The sequence below is a fragment of the Capsicum annuum genome, chromosome 11 (assembly GCF_002878395.1).
Source record: "Capsicum annuum cultivar UCD-10X-F1 chromosome 11, UCD10Xv1.1, whole genome shotgun sequence".
In the NCBI taxonomy this organism is placed as follows: domain Eukaryota; kingdom Viridiplantae; phylum Streptophyta; class Magnoliopsida; order Solanales; family Solanaceae; genus Capsicum; species Capsicum annuum.
The window spans coordinates 3,996,549-4,016,893 of record NC_061121.1 but is presented as its reverse complement, the minus strand read 5'-3'; the positions used below and the strand labels follow the sequence as shown (position 1 = coordinate 4,016,893).

Sequence of the window (20,345 nt, the reverse complement as noted above, 5' to 3'; positions counted from 1 at the left end):
ATCTTGTTGACAGGTTTGGAATGAAACAAAGAAAGAAATGTTCTACTCCTCTCTAAATGAGTAGGAGGTTAAGGCGTGAAGAAGGCTCACTTCTTACAGATCCAAGGCCCTTTCGAGCTCTAGTTGGAAGTCTTCTGTATTTGACTATTACAAGGCGGATATTGCTTTTTCTGTTGGATATGTCAACAAATTTATGCAATGTCCAAGAAAGCCACACTTGGAAGCTATAAAGAGGATACTGAAATATATTAACTCAATATTAGATATTGGCCTATTCTTTAAAAAGAAGAATGATTTGATAATAGTGGGTTATACTGACGCTGATTTTGGTGGCGATATGGATGACCGAAGATCTATATCGGGCTATATTTTTCTCTGTGGTGGAACAGGTATTTCTTGGTGTAATAAAAAGCAAGACTCTATTTCTTTATCAACCACGGAGGTAGAATATAAAGCAACAACTCTTATTGCTCAAGAATGTGTATGGCTCCACAGACTTGTTGAAGATTTGCAACTATCTATATCAAAGCCAACTGCAGTTTTTGGAGACAATCAAAGTGCCATCAAGCTCGCAAACAACCAACATTTCATGCAAGAACTAAGCACATAGAGGTAGAACATCACTTCATCCGGGAAAAAGTTCTTGATGGAACTATAAATACTTTGGAAGTACGAAGTCAAGAGAATATTGCTAATATCTTCACCAAGTCACTTCCTAAAGCTTCGTTTGAGTTTTTCAGTGAAAAACTTGGTGTAATTTTCAAAAAATCACTTTAAGGGAGAGTGTGGAAAAAGCTAAAAATGTTTTTTTTGAAAAAGTATAGATCTATCTAGAATGTCCTAGTATAGATATTTAGATAATTATCTTGAAGAAATAATCTAGATATTCTAGAATATTGTAGTGGATAAAGATTGCTAGATTATTCTTATACATGTATCTAGAAGAATTTCTACAACCATCAAAAGACTAGTATAAATAGGGATGGGTCTTGTACATTTGTAACAATCCAAGAACAAATCCAATACAAAGTATATTCAAGTAGTCTTCTTCCAAATCCAAGTTCTCTCTTTAATTATCTTCCTTCACCCTTATAGCTTCTTCTTCTTAGTTGAATCTTCCAATCCTAATTAACGATCTTGGGCTAGTAGAAGGTCTCTCCAACTACACCTTTCTTCTGCTATTCTCTACAGTATTAGTACTCCTGATGTCTCCACTGATCAGATGGTCACAAGTACAATGAATACTTCTGCTCGAAATTCACGTCTAGGTGGATGCTATATAAAGATGAGAAGTTAAAACTGAAAAGGACGAAGAATGTCAGGAAAATGAAGTACACTGCAAAAGCTAATGAGAACGAAAGCAAGTAGAGAGAAATCAAAAGCCATGAAGTGATATGAAAAAATGACATGTGGTTAAATTATTTCTAAAGTACGTCGATGCAATATACATGCACAGCATCATAATGATGAAATCACTTACCTTCATCTTTAGTCATTCTTCAAGATATGAACTTGGAGCTCGCAGCCGTACTCTTCCATTTCTTTTTCAATCTTCAAAGCTGAATCACCAACGGAGTTACTACAGTCGATAATTGTTATCAATTGCAATGTTGGAACCTCGACAAAGCTGAGTGGGATCTCTTCAAGCTTGGAACAAATTTTTATAACTAGATATTTAAGCGAAGGAAATGATTCGTCTGAGCAATACCAATGGATCATAAACACACGATGTAGTTTCAAAAACTTGAGTTCCTCGAACGTATTATCACTGAGATCCCAATGCTTTTCTCCCGTAAAGTATATCTCAGATAATTTAAGAGTCTCAAGGTGTTGCAGCTTTGCAATACTTGAAACTATTTCATCCGTCAGGAAAGTTTCACTGAGGGACAACTTCCTAAGACGTGTGGGAAACATCTCCAAAGTCATTAATCTAGAGCCTGAATAATAAGGAACATCACCAAATTCATCAATATGGAGCCTAAGTTGTTCGAGATTTGGAAACTTATTCCAGAACTTCGGAGTCATGTCAGCCAGAGACATGGAGCACGTGCCAAGAGTTTTCAAGTTATGTAACACAATATCTGTAGATTCTTCGAACTTCACTCGCTCACCATCTTCCCATCTAATGGGAAATTCGTTTATGTCCACATGCCTCAACTTTTCCAGTTTCCAAATAGCAGGCGATATCATTATATAAGATGAACGAACCCCCAAAGTTTGTAAATGAACAAGGTGTGACACCCATTTGATATGAAATACTTTAACAAAAATCGCAAGGTACCTTAAGTGAGTCAGCAATTGAAATGCAGCAGCCCAAGAATCATCCAAGTAGAAATCCAATAAATGTAACACCCGAATAAGTCTCAAGTTGTTAAGCAAAGGGAAAAGATTCTTATTGTCTGATATGCTGAATTTTGGATGAGCAATGAACTCAAGGGAGGCTTGACTTATTCCAAAAGACTCTCGTTCCTTGAAATCACTTGTCATACCGTCATGTATGTACATACATAGCCTTTTTCCTACGTGTTGCATGAACTTTTCTTCTTTTATTTTTGTCAAGCAAAATTCACGCACTTGATCAAGAATTATGCAGCATTTCATTTCACCATTCACTCTGGTTTTAGAAACAACTACCAAGTTTCTGCTAACAAGATCGCTCAAGCAACTCATTGATGTTTCTTCTAGCTCCAACGTGCCAATGTTCGGCACAAACTCCTCAGCTATCCACCACTTGAGCAGATCAGACACTCGAATTTCATAGTCTTTAGAAAACAGTCCCATGTAGAGAAGACAAGGCTTTAAATAGTCAGGTAAAAGGTCATAACTTGATTGTATCATCTTCATGCTTCCCTCTTCTAAAGTATGAGAACCTATGTCATATGCAACTTCAAGCCACGTAGATGCGTCTCTTTTTTTTCGAGAAAGAATTCCAGCAATCATGATTATCAAATAAGGCAACCCCTTGCATTTTTTGGCAACTAGTGTTCCTACACTGCGTAGCTCCAAAGGACAGCTCTCTCCTTGAAATACTTTCTTCTGCAATAATTCCCAACTCTCTTCATCTCTTAGAAATGGAAGCAAATAAGGATCACTACGCCAACTCATATACCGAGTTAGCTCTACATTTCTAGTTTTTACCATTATTCTGCTTCCAGTTTCCCAAGAAGGGAAACATGAATGTAAATCATCCCATGCGTTGCTTTCCCACAGGTCATCCAATACTATGAGATACCTTTTTCCAAAAAGATGCTTCCGCACCATGTCATCAGGATCATCCACATTAACAAACCTATCGCCCCCGGTTTGTTTTAGAATCTCAAGAGATAACTTTCTCACATTATATACTTGTCCAACGGAGCACCACGCTTGAACATCAAAATGTTCCCTAATAGAACGACTATTGGTATATCTTTTTAGCCAAAGCTGTTTTCCCTATTCCGGCCATTCCGACAATTGAAATAACGTCCGAGACGCTTCCCCTTCCCCACAATTTTTCGATTATATTTTCTGCATGATCGTCAAACCCCACTAGTTCTTCGTCAACTGATGGATAACTAAGTTCCGTGGGAGGAATTCTCTCAACATCCTCCATATCAGCTAGCTTGGTCCCTTTTATGATTGTTGGAAGTGAAATCTACAAATATATCAGAACAGATAACTTTGTTATCTCCATTAAAGGAAGGAAACAAGAACATAATGATTATAGCGATTGGTGAACTGACTAATTTTTGTAGTTAATGATTTATCGGTGCAGAGGAGGATTATTCATTTTCTTATCGGGTATAAACCGTAAGTCATTAATAATTATCATATTTGTATAGTTACCCCTGAATATAATAAATTTTTAATTGCTAATCGCCCGATAATTGCTAATACGATATTGAATCAACTGATATCTTATTGGCTGGCTGGAAGTACATTTAAAAGTTGATATCTGATAAGTTGAACCGTTCAGCATAACCATCCAATGATCCACCCGATAAGCAGTGGATGTTCTATTTTTTTGTGTTTTCTTAGACTTGATTAGTGCTACGTTTCCATATAAGAGTGGAAAGTTTTATGTCTTAATATTACATATATCATAAATAATAAATCAAACAATGAGATAAGCATCCAGTACCCTCGAACATGGCCAAAGCTGCTACGACACATTCTAATTTTACGGGAGTCCCATTATCCTTGAACTCAATTTTAGCGTATTTTTGTCGCCCTTTTGTGCTGATGTGGCACCATGCGTGGAGCTAAACTCCTGAGGCACGTGAATGACTGTTATATGCCACGTTAGCTAAAAAGGTAGACAAAAATACGCTAAAATTTAATTCGGAGATAATAGAACCCATGAAATTGGAGTGTATCGTAACAAATTTGATGATAGTTCAGGTTAACTAGATGCTTATCCAGTCAAACAATCAATAATTTAGCAGAACATATATTTCAAGAAGCCTTTAATCTAGCATGAAAATCTCCAAACTATTTAGTTCAATTATTTATGAGGGGAAAAATTCCCAAAGTAAATTTGCTAGATCTAGTTAAAAATTGCAAAAGATAAAAATAGAAAGCTAAAAAAGGAATTTAACCTTATAGAGGAAATAGAATGGTTAATAATTGCTCCAAAGTTTCTTTTACATCTATATTTTCAGTGTAGAGAAAATGTAAAACTTCAAGAGAAGATGAGGTATAATAATTGTTAGAGATATTTTAATTTAGGAATCCAAATTAAACTATTTGCCTAGAAGATTAGGGATGTTAAATTATTTATTCAGAAGATTAGGGATGTTAAATTATTTATTCAGAAAAAGATTAAGGATCAATTCCCACTTGTCTATGCTGACCTATTAATTTTATCCTATTAATAATATTCCAACTTTTAATTATAGTAAATTTTAATTTAGATAATTGAGTTATAACTTGTTCAAATTAAGCATATGAATATATGATAAACTGCTCATATTAAATATATCATGTTTTGAAAAAGCATTTGAGTGTATTTTCAAATGCATATTATGTACAAGTACATAAATAATATCACATCTTTTAATTATACATATCAAGATCAAATAGAATAGGTGTGAGATTTTACGGCTTAACCGACACTAATGATGCATATAATTAAAAAAAAGTTACATATTTTAAGTGAGTAACTTATCTACATAATAAATAATTTTTTAAAATATAAATCAAAAAGTCTAATAAAAACACTTATAATATACTCAATCGAATAGACCACAATTTAAATTTCTAAATAAAATTTACTGACAAAATTTATAAGCCGTTGATTCGTAAAATTATTTATTCATGTGATACACAATATTTAAATTTTGGATAAGCCATGACTATAATATTGTGTCATCTATTAATTGTTAATATGGCCTTTCTTGTACTTAAGAATGATAGCGTTGTGACCCTAACATAATATATTGTTTAATTCATATCTATAATTTATATTTATAGTCTATATCTATATCTATATCTATAATCTATATTTATAATATATTAAAAGTGTAAAAACTGTTAGAAAAGTGATTTGAACTTTTTAACCTTCATTAAAAGACTCCGCAATAGATAAAGCTCTCATTTACAATTTTACTAGATTATTATTTAATTATTTTATAATATTTTAGGTGTCTTACTAAAATTGGTTATTAAATCTTTCCTTATTTAAACATAATAAAAATTACTATTAATTTTCAGTGATTAATTTACATTTGAAGAGCTATGTATTAATCTTTCACAAAAAAAAAAAAAGGCTTTTACGCAACCAAATACAAATACTAACCAAATACTACTGTAGTAGTAACTTCTTCACCGAATTTGTAAGACTCTTTTCAATAATAATTTGACAAAAATAGGTAGGTTATTTTGGCAAGAATTTTACTTAAAATAGAAAAAAAATTAAGTAAATTTTCTTTTTTAAAGTTAGCATCCAAGTAGTCGTCTCTTTGCTTTTCTATTAAATTTATTTTTTCATTGCACTTTAAATTTCTTCTATTAGGTTGTTCGTTGCTTTTAAATGTTGTTTTAGTGGCCTAACTATGTGATTTTTATGTGTAATTTGTGGTATTTTGAGATTCTATCCTTAATTTTTGAGATTTTATTATAATTTATGTTTGATAGGTTGTGACCTCGCCCGAAAGAATGCATTAAGGATAAAAATTTCAATTCAAATTCAAAGCTTCAAAAGAATACGGATAATTGAGCTATAACTTCTACCAATTTAAATTAACATACAATATATTATTTTCAAAAATTAGATGATCTATCGATATCTACATTTATTATTTAGAAGAAAATTATTCTCTCAATAATTTTTTGGTCGATCATATGTGGCTTAAGTTATTAGTCACAAAGTAATTGAGGTTAACACTTTCAATATGTATCATGATGTTGTCATAAGTGTATCAGGTAAATATTTACATTTAATTATGTACGTTCTTCTATTAAAGACATATATAATATTGATTTTGAGTAATTGAAGAGCATAAAACATTTGTCCATGTACGACCATTAGTTGTAGCAAGGTAGAAAAGTGATGTTGGACAAGATCGAAAGATAATAGTATATTCTTACAGAGTGTTTTGTTATTTGCACTCTCTTAATTTTTCGACCTTTTTCTCCCTTTCTGTTATATTTTCTATCATGAATATTAGTCTCAGCCCTAAAATGGATTGTAGAGTACTAATAATATTTTTATTTAAATTTAATATGACGTATAGGTACGACAAACGTTCCTCTGTAGCTTAATTTTTCTGTACATCTTTTTCTTTGGTGAGCAGAAATTTTTAATTCATTAAATTTTTCAGTGTATATATATATATAATTTTATTGACTAAGATGAAATACTTACAGTGTCAAATTATATCTTTTAAATAGATATAACATTATTGCTGTTTTTAAATAATTTTATTTCTTTATATATAATTTTATTTATCAACACGAGACTCACGTGCAAAGCACGTACCCTTGACTAGTTGTTATAAAATATGTTATCTGTTTGATTATTTTTTTTCTTTTAATTTTTAATATGGTTATTTAGCATCACATGTTTTTTTGGACTTAACTTCAGATGCGCTGACTCGTGGATGAGAAATACTAAAGATCAAGTAATTTTAATGAGTAATATACAAAAACTTATTACATATTTTAACAAATTATATATCTCGTCAAAGGCACTTAATAAATACAACTATTTTTACGCCTTATTTCTCTTTAACTAATTTGTTGAGATACATTACTTCCCTGGTTTCATATTAGTTGTCCTGTTGAAATCCTTAAAAACTTTAATTAGGAATATATTTATAAAGTAATCTTATTAATGATGGTCTAGAACTCTAAATTTAACTACTTTATGTAGTTATTTAAGTCTAAGCATAGTATGAGAAAGAGGATGAAGAAAAGCAACGACATACCCAGTATATTCTCACGTTGTGGCCTGGGGCTTGAGAGGATAGAATATATGCAGTCCATATCACTACCTCAAAGACGATGTAAAGGCTGTTCCGATAGACCCCGACTCGAGACTGATATGAGAAAGAAGTACAAAATATTGTGAAAAAAATGACAAATAACTTGAAACATCTCTTTTTCATATAAGGGTCATATAAAATGAAAGGAGGAATAGTCAGCCTCAATCAGAGGCGGATCTAGGATTTTGAGGTTGTAGATGCCATGTCACTTTTAACGTTAAAGCTAATACTCAAAAAGGATAATTTTTATGGGCGTCCCACTGAAATTTGGCTTGTTAGTAAGATATTTTTGAAGGAAAATTTCATTGAAACATTATCGAAGAACCTAATTTTTACGAATTCAGCTGGAAATCAGTTAATTTTTTGCTTTACGTTTTGCTATTTACACTGCTCCAAATAAGACAAATATTTTATCGATTTTATGGACTTTGAGTTTCGATTTGATTATTTTTCTTTTCAATTTGTATAGACAAATAGATCAAATAATACAAATATGATTATTATTATAAATACTATCGAAAGCAATCTTTCTACTTCTCCGAAGGTAATGTATGGACTACATACATTTTACCCTCCTCAGACCCCACTATATGAGAATACACTGGGTTTGTTGTCATTGTTGTTGTTATTACTATAAATTGTGTAAACAAGAGTTAAATTCAACTTATCAGTCAACGTGAAAGTACAAAATAGTTGCCAACATTCAATGGATATTTCCAATTCTATTGTTAAGAAATTATAACATCAAGTCAAGCATCATTATTATGATTTACGAGGAGAGGTTAACTATAAATTTGAAGGAAGAAAGAATCTTCAATTATGTTCCACACTTAAGTTAAAAATTCTTAAACAAAGCTTACCCAAAAAAGGAGTCAAACAAACATTAAGTCAAAAGGGAAAAAACTTATAGAAAATAGAATAACGAACAAAAAGTAACAAAATACTGCTGGCGTCTGGACTTGAACTCTGGTATACTACATCAAATTTCAGCGCGTTTGCCACTGACACTACTTTCTCAACTGCTGCACCAGGTGACACTTAAATAATATACCGATTTTATTCAATATATATATATATATATACACACACATAATTATTCGATCGAAGTTTACGGGTGCCATGCCACCCGTGAACCTCTTGTAGATCCGTCGCTGGCCTCAATGTCATCAGAAACTAATTATATTTCAATTTCGTAACTCATATTTCAGAATCGATAAATCTTATGATGTAGATTCACTACACCAAAAAAGATCGTTGGCGACAATTAATTATGAAAAAAAACTTAATTGCTGCTAAATTATACTGTATTTTTTAGAGGTAATTATTAGTGACAATTATATTTTATAACTCTTCGTAAATGCCTCTAAAATCTATAGTAACATTAGATCCAATGACAATTGACTAATACCAATAAAAATTTTAACACTCTTTAATTATGATGCTTCTGCACCTCTCCATTGCATTCTCATATTCAAAACATTTTAAAATAATTTCTGCCTTGCATTTTAAGTTAAGGTGCTCATGAAAATATTATTTATTCATTATTAAGCAGCATTTGCTATGTATAAATAAAAGTTAAAGTCTCTCACAATTAAGAATTTAGATTACATTTTATCCTTTGTGAATAGTGATTTTCTTTCCGGGATAAAAAATAGAAGATTATAACTGAGAACATGTTGTTATAAAACAATAAAGAATAAAGAAGAAGAGTAGAGAAAATATAGAGAGTGATTTTTATTTCTTCTCTTGAGGATGATTTACAATGAAGGAAGCCCTTCTATTTATAAGGGGAATTTGCCCCTAGTTTCACACTAAAAGACAAATACATCAAATCCTGATAGACATCAAATAGATCTTGATAGATATTCACTATAATTGATATATATCATAACACTCCCCCTTGAATGACTAACAATATGCATATAGGCTACCTCATTAAAAATCTTACAAGGAAAACTCAGTGGGACAAAAGTTCGTAAGGGAAAAAGAGTACAACGCGCATTAGCCCTCCCTAATAAGAACTTCCTTGAACCTTTGCATTCCGATCTTGTGCACCATCTTCTTAAAAATTGCAGTTGGAAGAGACTTGGTGAATAAATCATCCACATTGTCACTTGAACAAATCTGTTGTACGTCAATATCACCATTCTTTTGGAGCTAATGTGTATAGAAGAGCTTTGGCGAAATGTGCTTCGTTCTATCTCCTTTTATGAATCCTCCTTTAAGTTGTGTTATGCATGCTGCATTATCTTCAAATAAAATCGTGGGTACTTTGTCACATTTCAAGCCATATTTTTCTCGAATGAGATGTATTATGGACCTCAAACACACACAGTCTCGGCTTGCTTCATGAATAGCTATATCTCAGCGTGATTCGATGAAGTGGCTACGATAGACTGCTTTGTTGATCTCCAAGATATGGCAGTACCTCCACATATGAATACATAGCCTGTTTGAGATCGAGCTTTATGTGGGTTGGATAAGTACCCAGCATCAGTATAACCAACAAGATCGAAACTGTAATCTTTAGAATAAAATAAGCTCATATCAGTAGTTCCCTTTAGATACCGTAATATGTGTTTGATCCTATTCCAATGTCTCCTAGTAAGAGTAGAACTATACCTTGTTAGCAAATTTACTGAAAAGGCAATATCAGGCCTTGTAGTATTTGCAAGATACATTAGTGCACAAATTGCACTAAGATATGGTATTTCAGGACCAAGGAGTTCCTCATTCTTTTCTTGAGGTCGGAATGGATCCCTATTCACATTAAGTGATCAAACAACCATCAGAGTACTTAATGGATGTGCTCCATCCATATAGAATTGTTTCAACACCTTTTCTGTGTAGGCAGATTGATGAACAAAGATGTTGTTTGTCAAATGCTCAATTTGCAAACCAAGGCATAACTTTGTCTTTCCGAAATCTTTCATCTCAAATTTTTTCTTTAGGTAATCAATTGTCTTTTGAAGATCTATTGGCGTTCCAATAAGGTTTATGTCATCGACATAGACAGCAAGTATAACAAACTCCGACGTTGTTTTCTTTATGAAAACACATGGAAAAATTTTATCATTCGTATAACCTTCTTTAGATAAATATTCACTAAGACGGTTATACCACATGCATCCAGATTGCTTCAAATCATACAATGATCTTTGCAATCTAATGGAATACATTTACCGAGGCTTTGAACTATATGCTTTTGGCATTTTAAATGCTTCGAAAATTTTTATGTATATCTCATTATCAAGTGATCATATAGATAGGTTGTTACCACATCCATCAAATGCATTCAAGTCTCTCATGGACAGTGAAACTAATAAGATAATGCAATGTTATTGCGTCCATAACTGGTAAATATGTCTCATCATAATCGACACCAGGCTGTTGTGGAAATCCTTGTGCAATAAGGTGTGCTTTATACCTTTGTATTTCATCTTTCTCATTTCTATTTCGTACAAAGACCCATTTATAGCCAACAGGCTTAACACCATTAGGTGTTTGAGTTATAGGTCCAAAAACTTCACGTTTGGCAAGTGAATTCAATTCAGATTAAATTGCTTCTTGCCATTTTGGTCAGTAATTTATTTGTCGACATTCTGTGATAGATCGAGGTTCAAGATCCTTACTGTCTTGCATGATTTTCGTTGCAACATTATATGCAAAGATATAATCCACTACTATTTCAAATCAATTCAAATTAGTTTCAACATCACTTGAATGTATGGATAGTTCCTCATTTTCTTGAGTCTCAAGCTTATTGATTCCTTCAGGGATATTAACATTGCTCAAATCTTGAACTTTCATATGTGGATCTTTCGTAGTGTCATCGTGACCATTTATTTTTTCTAGGATTTCGATCCTTAGAACCTACTGGTCTGCCACGCTTCAAGCGTGCTTTAGATTCATTAGCTATGACACTAGTGAATGGTCCTTTAGGGACATCAATTCGAATTGGGACATTCTCTGCAGGAATATGTGATTTGGTGATCCTTTTCAGATCAGTAAATGCGTCCGGCATTTGATTTATAATTTTCTGCAGATGAATAATCTTTTGTACTTCTTGCTCACAAATAGTCGCACATGGATCAAGATGAGATAGTGATGGATTTTTCCACAAAATTTCTCCTTTGATATCACTATCTTCTCCTCCTAATTTTGAAAAAAGTATCTCATTAAACCGACAATCTGCAAATCGAGCAGTGAACACATCTCCCGTTAATGGTTCAAGATAGCGAATAATAGAGGGTGATTCCAACCCAACATAAATTTCGAACCTTCTTTGGGGGCCCATCTTGGTGCGGTTTGGTGGTGCTATAGGCACATATACACCACACTCAAAATTTCTCAAGTGAGATATATTAGGCTCTTGACCCAAAACCAATTGCAATGGAGAAAATTTATGATAATTTATCGGTCTAAGACGAACAAGTGTTGCATCATGCAAAATTGTATGACCCCAAACAGAAGTGGGCAACATAGTTTTCATTAGTAATGGTCTTGCTATCAACTGCAGACATTTAATTAATAACTCAGCAAGGCCATTTTGAGTGTGAACATGGGGTACAGGATGTTCCACTCTTATCCCAATCGATAAGCAATAGTCATTAAATACTTGAGATGAAAATTCTACAGCATTATCAAGGCGAATAGACATAATTTAATTATCAGAAAATTGTGCCCGTAATCGTATTATTTGTGCCAACAATTTTGCAAATGTCAAGTTGCGAGATGACAAAAGGCACACATGAGAACATTCAGAAGAAGCATCTATTAGGACCATGAAGTATCTAAACGACCCACTTGGTGGGTGAATTGATCCACAAATGTCCTCATGTATGCGTTCCAAGAACGCGGGGGACTCAATCCTAACTTTTGTTGGTGATGGTCTCACAATCAGCTTGCCTTGATAACAAGCATTACATGAAAATTCACCATTCGAAAGAACCTTCAAGTTCTTTGATGGATGCCCATTTGAATTTTCTATTATTCGTCTCATCATTATCGATCCTGGATGTCCCAGATGATCATGCCAAAGTACGAAAGTATTGGAATCACTAAACTTTCGGTTTACTATAGAATGTGCCTCAATTGCACAAATCTTTATCCAATACATGCCAGAAGATAAAGCATTGAACTTTTCAACAACACATGTCTGCCCAGAGACATTCTTGGTGATACCAAGATATTCAAGATTCATCTCATCAAATGTCTTGATATGATAACCATTTTCATGGATATCTTTAAAACTCATCAAGTTTCTCCGAAACTTGGGAGAGAACATAACATTATTTATGATGAGTTTAGTTCCCTTGGGCAAGATTATAATGGCTTTTCCGAAGCCTTCAATCAAATTAGCACTATCAGAAATTGTAGTAACATTAATTTTGTCCATATTTAGATGAGAGAAATATTTCTTGTCTTTGAATATCTTATGTGTAGTGCCAGAATCAATCAAACAAATATCTTCTTGAAAATTATCCATATCTTCAAATAAAATGACATACACTAAATAAAATATATATTAAATTTTTATACAAAGTGAAAGCTTATAAGAAATTGTTAATCATACTTTACTAAGTAAATTAAAAAAATATGTACAATTAGTACGTGATTAGCTTAGCTTAGCATTCAATAATTAAGAAAAAACAACATACGTGCAAACAATATTCTTTTAGTTAGAACATGCAATAACAATATAATATTGTTATATTATATTTGATAAAAAATAATAATAATTAAGTAATATGGAACATTAAAACAATATAATAAAAAAGGTATGTAGCCATCGGCTTTTGATTTATGGATTTGTTTACACAGCTTATTTCTCTAGGCAAAATTATTAAAAGTGCGTGGCTTCAAGTACAGTGGATGCTGCTTATTGTTTACCTAAGAAATTTCCATACATGTTCATCTCAACGTTATCTTATTTGGTTAAGTTCACCCCTTTTTTTTTCTTTCAAAACCGAATAATGATATTAGTAGTATCGTTATTTTTTTTTTCAATAAATAATGACAAAATTAAATTTCAATTCAATTCAATAATAAACAATAATAAGATAATTAAACTAATTAATACTAATCAAAAACTAATACTCATGCAAACAACTACTTTTACATGATTCTTTATTCACTAACTCTTAATAAAAATAAAACAAAATTAAAAATCATTCATTTTTCCATGTTTACGGAACCAGCACCAATCAAGTGATCAATCTTTCCTTCAGGGTGCTCGTAAAAGTCTGCTACATCTAAGCATGTGATGTCAACATCATTTTCAGAGAGAAAGTTAGCCTCAAAATTTCTCTCTTTCTTCTTTAATGATGCTTGATAAAGATCAACCAAGTGCTTGAGAGCACGACAATCACTTGAATAATGTCCTTTTCTACCACATCGAAAACAAGTAATTGTTTCACGTTTCTCATCTTTTCTCCTTTTGTTAAATGAATGATTAACATCCGGAATAGGATTTCTTTATTGGTCATCACGACCACGACCACGACCACGTCCACGTCCATGATCAGGGCCGCAACCTTTTTCACGCCTAGCATGATGAGCGTGCACATCATTCACCTCAGGGAATGGTGCAAATCCAGTTGGTCGGTTCTCATAATTTTTCATCAACAATCATTATTTTGTTCAACCACGAGAAGATGAGAACTCAGTTCAGTATACTTCTTGAAACCTTTTTCTCGATATTGCTGCTGTAATAGCACATTCGAGGCATGAAAAGTGGAGAGCGTCTTTTCCATCATATCATTATCATTGACCGTCTCTCCACATAGTTTCAATTGAGAAGAAATTCTGAACATGACAGAATTGTATTCATAAACAGACTTGTAGTCTTGAAATCTTAGATGCATCCACTCATATCATGCTTTCGAGAGGATGACCATCTTTAAGTGGTCAAACCTTTCTTTTAGGCTAGTCCACAATACGAGTGAATCCTTAGTAGTAAGGTAATCAATTTTCAGAACTTCGTCAAGATGATGACGCAAGAAAATCATAGCCTTAGCACGATTTTGACTAGATACTGTATTTTCATTCTTTATGGCGTCTCCAAGACCCATAGCATCTAGGTGGATTTCAGTATCCAACAAGAAATATAGTTCTTGCCCGAACTTTGAAGGGCAACGAACTCACACTTCGTAAGATTGTAAGCCATATAGAAAAAAGAAGAAATAAAAAATAATACCTTAGTCTTAGCCTTCAAATTTGAGACGGTAGAGTCTCATGCTGATAACTTGTTATAAAATAAGAAAGAATAAAGAAGAAGAGTAGGGAGAATAGAGAGAGTGATTCTTATTTCTTTTCTTGAGGATGATTTACAATGAAGGAAGCCATTTATAGGGGGAATTTGCCCCTAGTTTCACACTAAAAGACAAATACATCAAATCCTGATAGACGTCAAATAGATCTTGGTAGACATTCACTATAATTGATATATATAACAGAACAGATTTATACAGAATTTTAATGCAGGACCCATCGACAGACGTCTAAAATTTCAGTGATCTTTTACTTGGCACCTAAAGTAAACGATTTTCATTTTTGGCACTTCAACTAGCATTTTGATGTGTCATTTTGACACTTTTTACATAATCAGCAAAAATATATAATGTGCTTGGAATACATGCGCTGCTAACGTGTAAAATGACAAATAATATGCCGACATTTGTCATTTTTATCCAAAAATAATTTTTAAATAATTAATTTAAATTAAAAAAAGAAAAACAATAAATTGATTAAGTGATTTACAAGAATGGACTATCTACATCAACTCAACTCATCTTACGTTGATTAACTGATTTAATAACTAACCATGGTTATTTAGTGTATTAAAGTGAATATGCAAACACAGCCATGGTTGGGTTAGATCTAATTAAAAATTAATATTTAGTGTATAAAAGTGAATATTCAAACACAATAAAGTAGTGCAACATGTAATTTTATAATGTCAGCCTTGTAAATTACTAATTGATCTTTCTGCTAAGTGCTACCATTATTCATTCATAAGTCCACAAAACTTCTTTTCCAAATTTTTATTTTCTGTGAGAGGAAAACCATAGAGTTAAAAGAACTTTTGCAGCAATTATTAATCTATTTCCCCTATAAGGTGTGATTTCTTTTTAGCTTTCTATTTTATTTCCTTTGGATTATTTGACACAATTTTCATGTATTGTTTTACTACACAGTGATCATGACTTTCTTTTCATCTAGAGTGTTTTGTGAATTTCAGGTAATGAGTCATAAATGGTAAATTAAGCGAAAAATAGAATTTTAAGTTTTAACTAAATCTAATAGTTTATCTTTTTACTTTTATCTTTTGCAATTTATCATTTGATTATTTGTCACAATCTTTATGTCTTGTTATAAGATACAGTCTATACTAATGACTAATACAGTTTCAACTGAACCATAAAAATGCTATTGTCTTATCGGTATTGAGTTATCAGTCGAATTGCAAAGACATTTTCTTACCGGTTAAATTGATAACCCGAACTGTTAAGCATCATCAACCGATTAACCAATAATGAATACCTTACCCATTATTGGTTTTAGCATGTTTACAAAGCAATGACAGATAAACCAAATCGGTAACATATAAAACCAAATTGAGTTGATTGCATAAGTAGCTTTAATTGGAAACCCTTAAGCTTAAAATCCTAGATCCGCCTTTGACTGTGATCATGATTTTATTTTTTCTTCACAAAAAGTTTCTCAACTTGAAGTACAGTATAATCCGTACAAATCAGTTCCATTGCAGACCATCGAATTTTTAACTAGATCTAGCAAATTTACTTCTGGATTTTTTCGTCAGAAATAATTGAACTAATTAGTTTTGAGATTTCCATTCTAGATTAAACGCTTCTTAAAATATATGTTTTGCAAAATTATTGATTGTTTGACTTATTATTTATAATATATGTGCTTATATTAAGACACAAAACTTTCCACACTTATATTGAAGCTGTTAGCATTAATTAAGTCTAAGAAAACACACCACCAAAGGATGTGTGGTACAGCGGATGGGGTGCTCCTCCCTTAATCAGAGGTCTCGGGTTTGAGCCCTAGGTATAGAAAAATCCTTCGGGAGCGCTTCCCCCCGATTGGGGCCCTACGCGGCGCGAATCCAGATTAGTCGGACTCCAATGCGGGTACCGGACACCGGATGGGAAAAAAAAAAGAAAGTCTAAGAAAACACAAACAATGGGTTGGATGGTGTATCGGTTAAATGGAGGATAACAGAGTTATCGGTGTACGAGCACTCGATCAGTAAGCTATTGCACATTCATTTAATCTTAGAGTTTAAGACAGACATTCTCTAGCAATAACGGTTGCATCAGATATTTAACGCCCCTTTTAATGAATGCTAGCAATTCAAATTAGTCCATCATCAGTTAGAGGCTCTTTCCTATATATGTTTCTAAAGTGACATTGCAAATTGACTTAATTGTGTTAATATGAAACCTAATTATTTACTAAAGCGACATTTTTCCTACCTTTAATGGAGATGACAGAGTTATCTGTTCTGATATATTTGTAGATTTACTTCCAACAATCGTAAAAGGGGCCAAGCTAGCTGATATGGAGGAGGTTGAGAGAATTCCTTCCTCTGCAGAGCCTCCCGCGGAAATTAGTTATACATCAGTTGACGAAGAACTAGTGGGGTTTGACGATCATGCAGAAAATATAATTAAAATAGTGAGGGGATGGTCAAATTACTTGGACGTTATTTCAATTGTCGGAATCGCCGGAATAGGGAAAACAGCTTTGGCTAGAAAGCTATTCAATAGTCGTTCTATTATTGATCATTTTGATGTTCTAGCGTGGTGCTCCGTTGGACAAATATATGGCGTGAGAAAGTTATTTCTTGAGATTCTAAAACAAATTACGGGCAACAGTTATGTTAATGTGGATGATCCTAATGAAGAGGTGCGAAAGCATCTGTTCGGAAAAAGGTATCTCATCGTATTGGATGACTTATGGGAAGGCAAGGCATTGGATGATTTAGATTTTCTTCGGAAACTGGAAGCAGAATAATGGTAACAACTAGAACTGCAGATCTAGCTCACCATAGGGGTTGGTATCGCGAACCTTATTTTCTTCCATTTCTAAGAGATGAAGAGAATTGGGAATTATTGCAGAAGAAAGTATTTCAAGGAGAGAGCTGTCCTTTGGAGCTACGCGGTGTAGGACCACTAGTTGCCAATAAGTCCAAGGGGTTGCCTCTTTTGATTATCATGATTGCTGGAATTCTTTCTCGAAAAAAAAGAGAAGCATCTACGTGGCTTGAAGTTGCATATGACATAGGTTCTTATACTTTAGAAGAGGGAAGCATGAAGATGATACAATCAAGTTATGACCTTTTAGAAGACTATTTAAAGCCTTGTCTTCTCTACATGGGATTGTTTCCTATGTCATCAGTTAAAAGTTCCGCTCATTCATGCTATCGTCGTCATAAAATCAGCTCACCCATGTCTTTACTGTTTAATGGTGCATTTTCAAAAATTATTTTCGATGTGGCCTTTTATTAGAGGTCCGTGACATTAATTAAAATAAATCAATGTTAATTTCAAATATCTTAGATCCATTAAAAATAATCGGTTCTTTTAACATAACCCGACCCACACCCATTAAAGTATTTTTTTCCTACAACAACTATTTTTTTTATCAGAAGAAATAGTGATTAATGTATATCCTTTGGCTATTTCTAGTTGATTCTAAATCATTATAAATGTTACGCTTAACAGAAACCTCAAAAATTCTATCCTACATTTTAATTTTAGTGACTCCAATATATTGTAACACCCCGCTTTTTGAACGAGAATAAAAATCGTCATTTCCTTCACGTAAAGGTTCCAAAAGCCATAAATCCAATGCAAGTTTAGTGTGTTAATAAATTATGTAGTGTGGAAACCTATTTGAGTATGAATTGAGATCATAGAGGTCCCAAAGCTCAAGGACAAGTTGAAAGTTTTCCTATCGTTCGAATTTTAGTGAGCGTTAAAACTTAGGTCAACTTCAATCGACCATTACTCTTTGTATATATTGAATTAGAGTTCCTACTATATATCAAATGAAAGGACTTCGAATTATCTTTCCAACGATACTAATTTCGCAAAAATCCGACACCTGAAGAAGAAGTTATGGCTTTGCAAAGTGGAGTGTGTCGTGCAGCATAAGGTGTGCGACGCACACCCTAACTTATGCCATAAGGTGTGCGACGCACAACCATATGTGTGCGATAAAGAGTGCGCTCCACATCCTATATTATGCGATAAGGTATGTGCTGCATACATTATTACTCAAGTGACTTAAACACTCCTTTTTTGGGGCAAAATGGTTCTTTTTCTACCCTTATTTAGCCATAAACACGAAATTCAGTTCCCAAATACCCCAAAATACACCTTCATTCATCAAAATTGCTCAAGAACTCTCCTTAGGGTTTCAAAATAAAAATCCAAGTAACTCAAGATTCAACCGTGGGTTTTTGAAACTAATTGCATATTTGGAATCCCCAGAACGTAGGCTTCAACAAGCACCTATCATCTTTGCATATAGAGGCATGTGGAGTTATCTCAAAAATCTCATGGGCTTAAAAGTTTATGCTTTCAAAATGGGGGTTTTGAAATTACGAATATAATTATGTTTTAAACATTTTATGATATTGATTTGGTCTTTAGGCCCATTCCTGAAGTGATTTGATATATGATATACGTATATGCATGTATTCCGAAAAGATGTTAACTTGAGAGCATGAATTATATGAAAATCCCTCTCTTGATATGATTTTGTATTAAATCCTCATATGATGTGAATTGTTTGAAATCATCTTGACAAGCATAATATGAAATATTTTGAAAATGGTTATGATTTTTGACTTGAAATGAGAGGGTTGTTATGTTGAAATATGATGAATATAATGGTTGCATGAAAGAATGATGTGATATTGATGGCTTGCAAGTCGGGTATGACGATACCCTACAGAATAAGATATGTGATTGAATTAAATGGAGTTTGATGCATTGATTTTACATGAGATAGGTGGATGCCCGAAGAAGACATTTGAGTGTAAGGGCTCATCGCTGGAAACCGTGTTTGCTGGTACCGGGCTAAGTGATCTTGTGTACTTGACTTTATGTCATTCCCAAATTGGGACTATGGTTAGGAACCCAGGCTAAGTGATCTTGGGCACTACTATACTTTATTGGGCCGAGACACCCTGTTGTGTGATCTTGTGTGTCTTGCCCTCACTTATACTCTAATCTCGGCGGCAACCGAGATTTGACAGTTGGTATAAATGTTATATGTAGGGTATTCCACCTAGCTTAGCTGCATTACATTGTTGTTGAAAACTATTACATGATGCCCATGTGTTTTCAAATGATTTGATATGAAACTGTTTTATAGTGGCTCTCACCTATATTTGGTAAAAATATTATATTTTGTTTTGATTTCTCTGTATACCAGTACTTTTGTATTGACCCCTTCCCTCCCAGGTTCGAAGGCACAGTTTAGGGGTTCAGAAAATCAGTAGATTCTCCAGACAGATTTGCAGAGTCGAGTGGTAAGCCTTCTATCTTCCGGAAGGCCTAATGTCTGACGGTTTAATTATTATTTAGTAGTTTTGGGTCTACTGGGGGCCTTGTCCCAGTTTTTAGATAGTTATTTGTTTCATTCATGTAATAGAGATTTCGCAGACGTTTTTGAGATATTGATTGAGATTATGGGACATTATTCCCCATTATTATTTTCATATGATTCTTGACCATGTTTCCGTTATATTGTGTATCTTCCGCATTTCTTTTGTCATATAAGTCATGTGCATGATTGCCAGACAGATAGGGGTGTTTCGGGCCTTTATGGTTCGAAATA

General features: G+C 33.2%; 1 protein-coding gene across 1 annotated transcript; it reads right to left on the bottom strand.

Annotated features, from left to right (window-relative positions):
* Positions 1-1,436: 1,436 nt before the first annotated feature.
* Positions 1,437-4,669, bottom strand: LOC107847884 (putative late blight resistance protein homolog R1B-16). The gene is made up of 2 exons (XM_047399388.1): positions 4,578-4,669; positions 1,437-3,634 (listed from the first exon to the last, which is right to left on the bottom strand). Exon 2 carries the CDS (start codon positions 3,259-3,261, stop codon positions 1,489-1,491), a length of 1,773 nt encoding a protein of 590 aa, XP_047255344.1. The 5' UTR covers positions 3,262-3,634; positions 4,578-4,669; the 3' UTR covers positions 1,437-1,488.
* Positions 4,670-20,345: the final 15,676 nt, after the last annotated feature.